Raw genomic sequence first — 14953 nt, 5'->3', positions numbered from 1 at the left:
GATCAAACCCACCTGCTAATACTTTCTTTTTTCTTTTTTTTTATTTTTTTTTTTAACTGGGGTAATAAGTGGAGTCGTCACTCTCCAAAGACAAGACCTAGTATGATCAAACCCCCTTGCTAACTTAATTTTTATTTGATTTTGTTTTATTTTTGACTGGGGTAATAAGTGGAGTCGTCACTCTCCAAAGACAAGACTGAGTGTAGTCAAGTCTCCTTGCTGACTCAATCTGATTAAAATAATCTTATCTCAGCTCTTCTAAAAAAAAACATATGACTCGTGACTGTTAATAAGGCGATCATCACAGAGAATTACTGCTCTATCGTTGCAATGTATCCACCTGTGTACCATTTGGTCGAAGGCTATGGTTGTGCAGTGACCATTATTTAAGTTGCCGCAATGGTTGATAATAGCCCTTAATTGAAAAAATTTTTTTTTCTTTCTCCATCTACGGTAAAAGGTATGGAAAGGGTACCAGGGTAAGCAGTAATACAAGAGGCAATTTTTGACACAAGGCCGTTGGCACTGGCAAAACGTTTCAGCTGTAAAATGAGATGGGAACCGCACGACACTACCTCTTTTTCAACTAGAGCAGTTTGATGAGCGTTGCAAACATGGCAGAAGTAGGCATTGGTGTCTGACAACTCCTCGCTTTCAAAGAAATCATCTAAGGAAGATTGTAACGTAGGGTGCAGAGAAAGTTGGATGCATGGTGCTATAACTTCTGAGGTAATATAACATGAATTGCAAGTGGTTGTATCTTGATGCCAATACTAAAAAGACTTCCAAGAAATAGAAAGTCTAATGACAGACCAGGTAGGAGATATTCAAGAACCTCGGGGACGTCGTGCTGAGCAAAGATATTAAATGCACTTCCCTTCGTAGCTGAGATATGTTTCATAGCACGCAAAAAATGGGAGGGATCAACTGGACTTCTAGAAACAGCCAAACTTTGAAGAACACCTACAAATGCTTCGACTAACTTTGAGGTTGTTTTGCTGACAGAAATGGCTTCTTTCACTTTTGGAAGGTTATAAAAACATTGTAAGATTGAGTTTGCATAACATGTGTTTCCCAAGTTTTTTAGACCGCTATTCCTAAAATCAGGGTTAGATGGCAATGCGACTGTTGTTTTGGAAGACCTTGTAGCAAGTGTTTGGGGTTTTTTGATTTTACAAGATTTTGTGTGACTTGCAGAAAATTTTGATTTCTTGCATTCCATATTTGTAACAGAAGAAACTTCAGGAATGATTGGGGCCTTTTCAGGCTCAACCCAAGTGGTAGAATTTCGAGACATCCAGATGTAAAAAGAAGCACTCGTGGAGGTAAAAGTTAGGGATTTTAATAGGGAACGTAAAGGCTTGTTAGGGAAACCAAGGCGACGAAAACAGGTCCTTCCTGATTCTGAACAGAAACCCCTTGCACCCACCTCAACGGCAAAGAAATACACGATCCATCCAATCCATTGTTTTTCATAGCATAACAAAGTGAAGAATATTTGTTAAGCTTTCGTTTGTGCCAATATTCCGTGTTCTCTTCACAAGGACAAGACAGTTCTACCATAATTACAGTTTTGGAAGAACTGGATATTAATAACACGTCTGGGCGTAGTTGTGTTATAGCAATGTATGGTGGAACAACTAAAACGGAATCTAAATCTGACAGATTAAGTTGCCGCAATGGTTGACATTTTTCACATTAGAGCACCACTTTGTCCAATTGCCATGCAAATGCAACTGTACAGCTCTGGCATGGTAAATATCTTCTTCGTTTTCTTCAATGATATTGGAAAAAAGCTTTCGGTAAGCATAAGTGCCTTTTGGTGGTATATTTTTGTGGTCTAAGGGTTCAGATCGACCAGTCTAATGCAAACCTATAATCTTTTTGAAATTGCGCTAAATATCCACCGAAAGAATTGCATCACTAACCTTCCAATTTCCAGCTTTTAAATCTGCAACGCACTTAGACACTCAACGGTCGACAAAATCTCGTAGTTACAGATGTCCACTGACTTTGGCACATTTGAGAACAGTTGCAAGACTTTTCAGGGGAAGAGGACAAGGCGATGTCAAGGAATATAAAAAAATGTTGGAAATTGAATGATGTAGTTTTAACCATTTCCTTATGAAAACAGAAAATCTTTGCTCTAGTTTTGTGATAGTAGATAGAGAGACCTCATAAATTTATAATGGCCAGCGGATACTGGGAAATAACAAAAGGTCTAAAAACCAAACCTTATGGACCCCTTTATGAAAGGACCTGTCTATAGCCATAAGTTTGTCTTCGGCATCATTTAGAAATTCTTGTATTGCAGCAGAATCAGACAAGGATGAGTTTATTGTTCTGCCTAAAAACCTAATTGGATTAGAATGAATGGATGGAATTTTTTCGCTGCCAACTGTAAACGGTGAACTTTGGACGACTTTTCCCTTATCAATAACAATGCTGCGTGATTTAGAAGGCCCAAACGACATGCCTACCCAATCAAGAGCTGTTGTACACCTGTTTAATAAATTTTGAGTACTTGGAATTGATGTGGACATTAAGAACATATCATATATAAAAGATTTTATTGGGGGTTGGTCTGGGATTTTGTTTTTATTACCTTCAGTATCAATAAGGCTGGGGGTAACACACACATACTCAATAATAACGTTTATAGCTGCAAGAAATAGTATAATGGAAAGTGTACAGCCAATAAAAATTCCCCTACAGTGTTGATGCCAACTGGAAGGAGCAGAAGCCGATAAAGACTTACTCCACAGGCTGTCGTAGTATAGCTGTATGAGCCTTATCCATGATTCTGGTACACCATAGCGTCTGAGAGCCATAAAAATCAGCTTGTGCGGAACTGAAGGGTACGCATTAGCAATATCAAGCCATATGGCTAAAAGTGAAGAATGTTGTGCCTTCGCATTGATGATGAGGTGACAAAACAGCTAGCTGTAATGATATTTCTTGTCTAATGACAGCTGGTTCTACTATAGTTAGAGGTTGCAACCCTCTAGAGATTTTTCCAAGAGACATGTGTTCCCAGCAACCCGGAACTTTTTCCATACAACCTTTTTTAATGGAAGTATTAATGAAGTTGCTTTTCTTTATAATAAGGGATTCTAAGCACTTGGAAATCAAACTAAAACAGAGCTTTTCTTCAACATTCAGAAGAGCTATGGGGCGAAAATCCTTTAGGTTGGATGGACAAGGTCTGTTGTTTTTAGGTATGTAAACTTCTGATGCAATTCTCCATTGCACAGGAATAAAAGACTTCTTTAGACAAGCTTGAAAATTGTTAAACAGAAACGATGCAGAATGAGGACAATTCTTATATACTGTGTAAGGAATTTGGTTCAGCCCAGGAGAAGAAGCATTTCTACGAGAATGTAGGACAGCTTGGAAATCCTTGAACTTTAGCTTGGAAGAATCGAAAGCTGAGACTAGATTTGGTGGTGAAGGTAATCCAGGGAGATCTGAAAGAGGAATATGGCGTGAAGGATCGTTCAAGGTTAAATGTTTGTGTGAATCCATTTCGCCCTGGGCAACTTCAAGTTTTATAGAACATTTAGGATCTAAAATATTTTTCCAGCCTGATAAGGATTCTTAGAGAAAGCCCGGCGTGCACTCGAGATTTTCCAACGTCTTTTTCTATTCCGCTCACTTCTGCGAAGTAACCTTAACTTGGCCTTTATATTATCTAAAAGGATTTGCATGTTGCTTTTCTCAACTGGGTCAGATGTGCTCTTAAGAGTATGGGGTAAATTTTGTGTCAATTGACTTGGGCCCAGCAGTTGGTTGTTTCCATTTCATAGTGCTAAGATGGTCAGGTTCTGTTGATTGCTGAGAAAGAACACTGTGGTAGTTGTTAGCTTTCAGCAGCCAAAGAGTAGGAAAAAACTTCTGTAAAGGGTACACGGGTTTCGACTCATATTCCTGATCCAAGGTACCCAAAATGTCTAGCTGAGTCACCTCAAAAGAGGTCTGGGAACAGCCTTCAGCAGGAACTAGACATTTCTTACATCCATAACTTTTCATCTGTCCTACTCTGTAACTAATCTTGTGTGACTGGGGTAAGAAGTGGAGTTGGCACTCTCCAAAGATAAGACCAGCGCAGTCAAACCTCTTTGCTGACATATTCTTTTTTGTTTTTTAACTTGGGTAATAAGTGGAGTCGTCACTCTATAAAGACGAGGGTGCCGATAAGCCGCATACGCCGCAAAAAGTGCGGGCGTTTTCGGGCGAGTTCAACGTTTGGAAAAAAAATCAAATATTCGCCCGAAAGAACCCGCATAGGCTCGAGCAATGCCAGAAGGATAAAAAAACAGACACTAATATATGATCCAAAAAAACCATAAATATTAAAATAAACTTACTATGTGGTAGCAAAATTCTTAGAACTGTTTTTTGATGGTTTTTGGAGCAGTTTACTTTATAAATATCTTATATAAACTTTATTAACCCTTTTTTTAAAGCGACTACTTCCCAACCATTCTCCGCATGGTGCGGGTAGTTTTGGGGGACAACCGCCAATTTTATTTGAAAAGTAGTTCGAACTCACCCATATATATGCGGGCGTTTGCGGCTTATCGGCACCCTCTTCTTCACAGATAGCAGGGGCAGATCTAGGGTTAGGCAGCCTAGGCAATTGCCTAAGCCTAAGCTTGGGCAAAAAAAAGGAAAATATGCCATATAGCATAACTTGTGAAAGTAATAAATATTTTTGTAAATTTGTCTTGTAGTGCTAACTTTGCTTCGCCAACCTGGATGCGCGTTGTTAGGAACTGTTTTTTTTTAAAAATTCAATAAGAAGTAAACCCGGGGCGATTTTAGGCAAGATACCGATTCGCCTAAAACGTCCGTGGGTTTCCAAGTTTTAAATGAATGAAAATCACGGGTGGAAGAAAAAACGCCTAAAACGTCCGTGGGTTTTCAACTTCAAATGAATGGAATTCTTAAATCGGAAGAAAAAACGCCTAAAACGTCCGTGGGTCTTCAACTTCAAATGAATAGAATTCTAAAACCGAGAAGAAAAACGCCTAAAACGACCGCGGGTAAGTTTTACATAAATCTCTGTGCGGCCAAGGGTGTGTCCTTCTTTTTCAACATGGATTCCCTTGATCAGGAGTACACTGTTGAAGAAGCTTTCAAGTCAAATGATTTGAATAAATTGAATGAGTTGTATGCAAAATTGAAAAAAGAAATTCTGGATTCAGCTACCTTTTCGGATAATGAGAGGATTAATAATGTTGGAAAGAAGTATTTTCGCGATCTAGTTGCTGAAACCTTTATTCCAACCTTTGCTAAAGACAAATTTATTGCTTTGAAGTAAGTAGCTAGATAATTTTTGTAGCTTTTTCTGTCTTGAGTATTAGGTACCTCTTTGTGAAAAACATTAAAAGTTATTAAGCACCAGCACTGATTGTTATGAAATAATTAACCCCCACCTCCACAGATGTTCTTACAAAACGTGTTATTAAATCTTTCTTATCAAAACAAAAGCTTCAATTAATAACCTCGATCATATGAATAGTTTGTTTTTTTAAAAACAAGATAACTGAGACAAGTGTAATCTTGTTTTATGTTTTGATGAGTTTGTTAAGTTTAGTATGGAGTATAGCTAGCCAGCAGCTGCTTGTGTGATAGTTGGGAATTTTGTTTAATTTTTAACTTTTACTTTCTTTAGGTCACAAGCCTCAGGTAACTGTTTATACAGCTCTGTATCTTTGTTTTTGTGTGGAGATAACTCTCTTGTTCGAAAACTAAGAACTTTGACATCGTTAGAACTGTATTTAAATAGTGGCTTTTATATAAAGCATCCCACTATAATTTCGGCATATGAGAAAGGCAAAGGAGTTTATTTTAACAATTTCAGAAACATTTTAGGTGGTCTCTTAGTTTCACATGCTGCTTTAGATTCAGGTAAAACTGCTGATGCTTTAATTAAAGTAGAGGCAATGCATAATATAAAAAACTTTGAGTGGTGTAGTTTTGTTTGTGTTCTTGCACTGTCCTCAGCAATTTCGAGGAACATCATTACACTATATCCAGACTGTGGTCACGCAAAATTGAAACTTCTTTACAGTCAAAATATTGAACCTAGAGATTCTGCAGTTTCTTCTACAAGTCTTCACATTTTACTTTGTTATTGTGGTACTTTACCGACACAAATTGAATTTAAACATAATCATTTTGTGCCTCTATTATGTGGTGTACATCCAAAAAGAAAAATCAAGCAACCATTGCCAAAACCTGTGATTAAAAAAAATAAGCAGTCAAAATTGCCTTTCTGGGTAAATAGACATGGCATGAATGACCTAGGTATTGCTTCTGACAGACCTACAGTAACATTTACTGCAGTCAATATGTCAACCAAAACAAAAAATATTCCAATGTCATCAAGTTCTACTGTTAAATCAGTGACTAGTATTAGTCCTGTAACTAAGCAATCCTCTGGAGGTGCAATAAGTTCTATTATTTCTGTGTCAACCGAAATAACCTTAGCCAACGATATAGCTTCGTATATGAATAAAGTTCAAAACATGGAATATTCAGAAATAATTAAATTAATAAACGAAGTTTTCATCCCTGATAATAACTATAAATTTCCTGTTAAAGATGGTCGTTCCTTTAAATTTGATTGGTTAAAACAATACACCTGGCTTTGTTATTCACCTGCTTATGATGGTGGTTACTGTTTGCCATGTGTTCTTTTTGGAAATAAGTTTCCTAATTTGTTAAAAAACATAAGAAATCTGGTAACACAGCCTGTTAATGCAAAACGTTGTGCTACAACGTTGTTCAAAAACCATGAAAAAACATCTAGCTCTGTAAAAAGTCTTCACCAGGCAACATTTTCACTGTTTACAACATATTTGAGCCAGCATTCTGGTAAAAGCAAACCAATTTCTGAACTTGTTGATCAGCAAATAAGTAAACAGATTTCTGAAAATAAAGCCAAACTTGAGCCAATCATCGATACAATTTTGTTGTGTGGAAGACTAAATATCCCTTTAAGAGGTCATAGAGATGATAGCAGTTATCATCCTGAAGTAGGCAGTTACTCATCTGGGGGAGTAGGTAATTTCATAGAAATTTTAAATTATAGAGCTCGTGCAAACCCTGTTTTCAAAGAAACTCTTGACAACAGTGCAAAAAATGCTACCTACATTTCAAAAACAGCTCAGAATGAGTTGATTAATTGTATTGGTGAAGTCATCACTGAAAAAATTGTTCTTGAAATAAAAGGCAGTAAATTTTTTTCTATTCTTGGTGATGAATGCATGGACAGTTCATGCAAAGAGCAATTTTCTCTTTGTATAAGGTTTGTTGACCAAAATTGTGATGTTAGGGAAGAATTTTTAAGACTGGTTCATTGTGGGGAAGGTTTGTCAGGTGATGGTTTATGTAAAATTGTCCTAAAATGTCTCGCAGAAGATCTTCAGCTAAATATAATGGATTGTAGAGGTCAAGGTTACGATGGTGCAGGTTCAGTGGCAGGTTTTAGAAATGGTTTGGCAGCAAGAATCCTACGCATAAACCGAAAAGCCTTGTATACGCATTGCCATAGCCATCGATTAAATTTAGCAATCTGTAAAACCTGTGGCATTCAAGCAGTTGAGAATGTTATGGGACAGATTAGAGACATTTCATTTTTTTTAATTACTCTGAAACTAGGCGGTTGATTTTAGAACGTAATATCAAGGAACACTGTCCATCAGCTACAAAATATAAATTATTTAATGTTTGTGCAACAAGGTGGGTTGAGAGAATTAAAGGTATGGAGGTATTTAATGACCTTTATGTAGCTATTGTAAACACATTAGATGAAATGAATTTAAATTTAAATCATGTTTGTAATGCTGACACATCCTCTAAAGCTCTTCCTTTTTTAAAAGTCCTAACCTCATTTGATTTCATGGCTACATTTATGATCACTAAAAATATTTTTTTGATGACTTTACAAGTAACTGAGCTTTTACAAAGCAGAGCAAATGATATCATGGATGGTATACATATGATAGATGCTCTCAAGTCTCGTACTACCATGGTTAGAAACAACATTGACTACTACCATGAAAAGTGGTACAAAGAAGCTTCTGATCTTGCTAAGGAACTACATGTTACTGAGGCAAGTCCTCGAACCTCGGGTATAACACTTTTTAGATCCAACACACCATCAGAAAATCCTTCTGATCATTATAAAAGGAATATTACAATACCTATGTTGGATCATTTACATTCCGAACTTACTGGCAGGTTTGAAGAAAAAGCATTGTCTTGCTATAGTTGGCTAGCTATTCTCCCAGAAAAAATGCTGAGTCTTATCAAAGAAAATGTAGATTGGAAAAAAAGGTTCAATGCTTTCTTTCAATTCTATCTAGAAGACTTGCCCAATGTTCAATCTATCGAACATGAATTGGAACTTTGGGAAATTTACTGGAAATCATATGAAGGGCCTATACCTAACAACATTTCCTCCACATTGAAATCTGTCAATTTTACTGGGTTTGAAAATGTAAAAGTGGCCTTGAGAATTTTAGCCACTTTACCTGTGACTTCTTGCGAGTGTGAAAGGACATTTTCAGCCATGAAGAGGTTAAAAACATTTACTCGCACAACCATGGACTCAGATAGACTAAATGGCTTAGCCTTAATGCATGTACATCAAAACATCATTCCTAATATTTCTGATGTTATTGAGAAATTTTCATTGAAAAATAGACGATTAAACTTTAAGTGAATTACATTATTACCTTCTTCATAAAACCTTACTTCAAGTTATTGTAGAACACTTCTTTTATTATATATACATATGTACCTCTTATTTTACCATACCTATTCTTTTGCCTAAATTATACTTATATTAGTATATGCCTTATCATTGCCTAAATTATACTTACATTTTTATGTACTTACCTTACCTATTTTTGACAAAAATGTTTTCTGTAACTTTAATTCTCGAGTTGCCTTTGTGGCCTCTCCTGGAAGCAATTGACTGTAACAAAGCACCTCCAGAGTAAGGTCCAAATTTCACAATCAATTTACGTAATTACTTAAGTTCTGTTTTTCCTAAATTTTGTGTGTTTTTTATTATGATTGTTTTTACCTTTAGCCTTTTACCCTATCATTTTGACTGGTCTTGATGCAAATAATTGTATCTGTTGAGTGGCGCTCCATTCACTTCATGGTTTGTTGTTTGACAATTGATCATTTATTTTGATTTCAATGCTAGATTCATTCGTCCATTGGTATTACTTCTGTTTCTGCTTATATACAAGTGAAGAAGAAAGAAGAAAGAAGAAAAATTGTTTGCCTGGTTATTAGATTAACCTCAAATTTATAAAAAACATTATTCTGGCATATACAAAACGTCGGAAGATAGTAAAAAGACGGGAGTAGTTATCGCATTATGTATCAAAACTTTTATTTGTATTTTATATTATTATATAGCCTTAGTAGCCGAAAAGCACTTGTTACCACCTCGAAAACCTCTTTCTGGTCTTCTGGTATCTCGTAAAAAAAATTGAAAAAAAAACAAAATTTGCCTAACCATAAAAAAATCCTAGATCCGCCCCTGGATAGGACCTGGTAAGTCAAACCCCCCTTGCTGGCGTAATTTTTATTTTGTATACGAGTAGGTTGGCAAATTGTGGAGGCAGTTTGAAAGGCCTAAATGAACAATACAGTTATGCCAAAGAATTTAAAGTAGTAAATCGTTATCACTTCAAAAGTGGTACATGTATTCACTGCAAAGTTCTTGCTGAAAAAGTACTCTGTGCCAACTATCTTCTTAGAAAAAGGAAGAATTGTGTTCTTTTATCTGAGCATATTCTTTAGAGGAGCAAAACCTCTAGACTTTAAATTTTATCACTGTGTGTACACTTTGTAACTTACATTCTTCTATCTAGACCTGACTGTCCCCGTCTGAGCCTGTTCTGGAACATCCTTACCTAATTGCAATTATTTATAGACAAAATCGTGTAGCAAAACTTTTATGAAATTACGGGTAAACTTAAAAGTATCCTATGTTATCGAACTCACTAGTAGTAAGTAGTAATATATTTCGTGATAGATCATATAGATATAAAGTACTACATATGAAAATAACCTAAAAAAAGGCTTTCGAACCATATGTACACTGTATGTAAACTCAACATTCATGATTACAATAATTCAGTTTTCCGCACACACACAAAAAAAACTCGTTTAAATATATAACTATGTCTGGTAATAAATATAATAAATATTCGGTGATATGATAATAATATATTAATAGACTGTCTATATATCCGTAGGCGACCACGTGGTTAATGCGAAAAAATGGGTTAAAGGATAGTGTATTGACGGTTGAGTAAATTTGTGCAAAAAAAAAAAAGAATATCTTGTAAAAAAGTAGAGGGGGAAGGGGGTTAGCGCGGGCGGAAGGGAAAACAAAAGAGCAATAAGATTGCGGTAAAGTTAGTAAACAAAAGAAAGTAAAGCTACTAGTACAAAATATAATACAGTATTTACAGGTGTTAAAAATTTAGATGAAAGTTAGGGATGTTTAAATGTCAGCTATTATTGATTTCAACTTTTCCGAGAATGTTGCTTTAGAGTAGTTACAGATTGTTAAACAGTATTCATTCCAATTTTTACAAGCTAATCTTGGTAGAGGAAATAGTTTACTATCAATATGGGGGAGAAACATACCTCTGCTTGCTGCCTGTCTAGTATGATGGTTATGAACAGTGCTAGATTGTTTAAAAAGTTTGTTTATGTTACTTGGTAGCATATTATTTTGAAAGTTATACATCAATTTACATGATTTCGTAATGTAAATATGTTTAAGATTTTGTAGATTTTTAATTTTTATAATTTTATTAATGACTTTATGAACCTTAGCGATTTGGACGTTAAGTTTGTCAAGTTTGGTATATGGAGATCCCCAGGCAAGGTTACAGTATAATAAATGAGATTGCACGAAGCTGGCATATACATTAACGATGCTTGATGCTGGTATTAAATGTTTGACTTTATGCAATACGCCGATACCTTGTGATGTTTTGATTTTTACCTGTGTTACCTGTTCTTCTCAGTTTAGCTTGTCATCAATGTGTATACCTAGATACTTGACAACCTGTTTTTGTTCGATTTTAGAGCCCATGATTTTAATTAAAGGTGATTCTTCATCTTGTTTGTTCCTGAAATAGAGAAAATTTGATTTTTTAACATTGAGACTAAGAGCATTTGATATCAGCCATTCACTGATGTTGTTGAGTTCGTGATTTATGTCCTTAACAAGAAGATCTTTGTTTTTTCGTTTTAGGAATAAGCAAGTATCATCTGCAAACTGGGTGACCTCCAAGACCTTGGATGCATTGCTAATATCATTGATGTATAATACAAAAAGTAGGGGAGATAAACTATTCAGAATGGAGACACTTTGCTTTCTATCTGTCAGATAGGATGCGAACCATTTATTTTGTATACCTCGGATGCCATAATGATAAGTTTTCTTAGAAGGATGGTGTGATCTACAGTATCAAATGCCTTTGCTAGGTCAAGAAATACACAACTGGAAGGTGTTTTGTTTTTCAAGGCTTGAGAGACTTTATTTATAACTTCAAGAATAGCATGATTTGTAGACTTGTGCTTTTGAAAGCCATATTGGGCGGTGTTAATAATATTAAAACAATCTAGGAATGATACCAGCCTGGTATGCATTAGTCTTTCTATAATTTTGTCAAAGATTGGCAAAATGGAAATAGGCCTGTAATTTTTCGCCTCATATCTGTCACCACTTTTGAAGAGGGGAAGTACCTTTGCCAATTTTAGCTTGTCTGGAAATATACCACTTGAAAAGGACTCATTGACAATTTTACACAGAGGATTAGCTATTATTTCATCAACATCTTTTAAAATTTTTATTGGAAAGTGATAGATGTCAATGGCTTTTTTATCATCAAGTGACATTATGGTGCTAGTCATCTCTTCATGTGTGACTGCATTACAGAAAAAACTGTCACTTACAGGATTTGTCAAAAAATGTGTAAAATGTTCCTTGGACTTGGAAGTTTTTTTTACTAAATTTGGTGCAACATTCACATAGTATTGATTGACAGCTGATGCTATGTCACATGGTTTTGTTAGAGTTTTACCATTTTGAATTATTGTTGTAGGATGGGCACTAGTTTTCTTCTTTCCCAGTATTTGATTTATTCCATCCCAGTGTTTTTTTATGTTATTTTTGTGTTGCTCAAAGAATCTTTTGAAATAATAATACTTAGCGTTCCTTATCGTGTGATTGACTTTGTTCCTTGGGACTTTGTATTGATGTAATATTTCTATGTTTTTGTATTGAATATATTCTTTATAAAGTATTTGTTTTTCTTTAATTAAATCTAATATGTGATTACTTACCCATGGTTTTCTCAGTTGTTTGTGATCCTTTTTCTTGGTTTTCCTACATGGTGCATGTTTATCTAGTACTTTGTTCAAGGTGTCATGAAAAAAGTCATACATGTCATTGACATTGTCAAAATTATTCAGTTTTTTGTTGATGTTTTCTGTCCGAAGATCATCTTTGAAAAGATCCAAATTGAATTTTGAAAAATCTCTTTTAACCGTTTTAAGATTATTCCTATCTAATGATTTTAGATCTATAATTATGAAATTAGGGAGATGGTCTGTCACAGAATTGAGAATGTTTCCACTAGTGCATATATCAGTGATGTCATTGTAAAATATGTTGTCAATCAAATTGTATTTACCTTTTTCACTAAGCCTTGTTGGTTGCGTTATATGTGGAAGAAATGAGAAGTTCGACATAAAGTCTAGGAAGGTGTTTGTTTCAGAGTGATTATTGTAGTCAAGAAGGTTTATGTTGAAGTCTCCCATTATAATTTGTTTCTTATTCTCTTTTCTTGTTTTTTTAAAGATTTCTTCAAGATTGTTTTTAAATGTGTCTATGAATTTTCCTGTCGGATGTCTATATGTAATACCTACTAGGATGTTCTCATTGTGAACATTCAGTATCTCTATAAATAAAATTTGGAACTCTTCATGTTCAGTACAAAAAGAGGTAGAAAGATCTTGTCTTACCTTGTAGTTGAGATTTTCTTTTATATACAGCCCACACCCTGAGTTTCTAGTAGTACCACAACAATATTCGTATACATGATAACCAGGTAGTGATTCAGGTTGTATTGTTGATCCATTCTGTTGCCAAGTTTCAGAAAGTCCAATGATGTCAAATTTATGATCTAAAAGGTCAACTAGGTTGCACAAATTATTAATGTTTTTAGCAAAGGATCTTATGTTTGTATGCAGTATTGACAAGTTGTTTGAATTCATGTTGGCCTTCATACTAGGTTTGTGGAATTCAGGAGTAGTATAGTATTTAAAGTTGTGGACAGATGGTACAGATGAGTTCCCAGAAATAGGATTATCGATTGTCAATACTGGTAGGTTTAAAAGGTTGTCAAACTGGTTGGTGTGATTAATATTTAATTTACTTTGACAACGACAGTTTAACAAGGAGTTATAGGTGAAGTTGGTTAGTTCATCGTTAGTTATTTCTTTAAACGGAAGTGAACTACAATCATCACATGACCACAATTTTAAGTTCAACTTTTTTTTATTTTTATATGTTATATTAGCACATCTTTGGTGTATATAATGTTTACCAAGGCTACAAAAAATTAATGGACTTTTAATAACTTTGATACAGAGACAGGTTTTATTAAGGTTAGGTGGTGGTATGCTGTTATTAGAACTCAGAGTAGAAAGTAAAGAGGTATTTGTTTGTAGTTGAAATGGAAGAAAATTGTTCAGACATGTATTACAGTACCAATTGCTCTCACATTTGGATAGAATTGTGAGAGTTTTCTTTGTGAGTTTTAAACAGGACCTATGGAGCCATGTGTTACACAGATTACAGTATATACAGTCAGTCAGAGCAGTTTTGTGACAAATATTACAGATTAAATTTTCTACTGGTAAATAGGTTTCAGAGTCCATTTATTTATACGTACTATAGTGTTCATTCATTGATTTGATCATTTTGTTGGTTCTGGTACGAGTCATAATATAGCTTGTTTATTTCCTCTTTAGTTAGCAATGTCACTGTTTTTGAGTTCAAACTGTCATCTTTTTTAGCTTTTACTGATCCATGTTTTGTCCATACGTATTTATATAACTTGGTATTTTTGAGCTTCTTTCTCGCATGACTGTAAAGATCTCCGTTTTTAGCTGTCAAACTTTCGTTAATATATATGTTTGCTTTTGTGTCATTATATCCCAGATCTGCTGTTGTGATTTTTTTTGAGAACAGTTCATGCCGACAGTTGTAGAAACTATCTCTTTTTTTCCGGCTGTCAAACTTGAAAATGATACTGCCATCTTTATCCTTTGATGTCCGATGGGATATGTCAATATCCCCAATCGACAAGGGAATTTCCATTATGTGTTTGCTTATCTCAACAACTATTGCATTTGTGTCCTCGTCATTTATTCTTGGGATGCCCTTGATTGTCACCATCGTTCTTCGTCCATATTGTTTCAGGTCATTTGCCTCGTCTTTAAGAGCAGCAATTCTATTTTCGAATTCACGATTTTTGCTGTCCTGTTTTTTTAGTGTTTCATTTATTGAGGTGTCCTTATTCAGAATGTTGTTGTTTATTTTTTTCATGTTGTCAATTCCCTTTTCGTGTTGGCATATTTTTTCGTTTATGCCAGCTATGTCTTCTGTCAAACCAACCAAATTTTTGTTTAGTTGGGAGACGTCTTTTATATTGTGAATTTCTGAAAACAGGGTTTCATATTTGCAGAGTTTTGCGATTATGAAGTTCAGCTTTTCATCAGTCGACATTTCAGCAATCTTATCCATATCCATATTGAGTTCAAGAAAAATAATAGTAAATAAGTAGCGATAATAACATCCAGTAACTATATAATTGAGAAGTACTGATTGATTAGA

General features: G+C 34.9%; 3 protein-coding genes across 3 annotated transcripts; 2 read left to right on the top strand and 1 right to left on the bottom strand.

Moving 5' to 3' along the window:
• The first annotated feature begins 4663 nt into the window (after window positions 1–4663).
• Window positions 4664–9482, top strand: LOC130630494 (zinc finger MYM-type protein 1-like). The gene is made up of 2 exons (XM_057444013.1): window positions 4664–5319; window positions 5678–9482. Exons 1-2 carry the CDS (start codon window positions 4934–4936, stop codon window positions 7674–7676), a joined length of 2385 nt encoding a protein of 794 aa, XP_057299996.1. The 5' UTR covers window positions 4664–4933; the 3' UTR covers window positions 7677–9482.
• Window positions 7772–8734, top strand: LOC130630066 (52 kDa repressor of the inhibitor of the protein kinase-like). Its single transcript, XM_057443465.1, has one exon. It carries the CDS (start codon window positions 7772–7774, stop codon window positions 8732–8734), a length of 963 nt encoding a protein of 320 aa, XP_057299448.1.
• Window positions 9483–14017: 4535 nt separating the features above from the next.
• LOC130630065 (uncharacterized) lies at window positions 14018–14869 on the bottom strand. The gene has a single exon (XM_057443464.1). It carries the CDS (start codon window positions 14867–14869, stop codon window positions 14018–14020), a length of 852 nt encoding a protein of 283 aa, XP_057299447.1.
• Between the last annotated feature and the right edge of the window lie 84 nt (window positions 14870–14953).

Source organism: Hydractinia symbiolongicarpus, chromosome 2, assembly GCF_029227915.1.
Source record: "Hydractinia symbiolongicarpus strain clone_291-10 chromosome 2, HSymV2.1, whole genome shotgun sequence".
Classification (NCBI taxonomy): Eukaryota; Metazoa; Cnidaria; class Hydrozoa; order Anthoathecata; family Hydractiniidae; genus Hydractinia; species Hydractinia symbiolongicarpus.
This window is presented reverse-complemented; position numbering and strand designations above follow the sequence as displayed.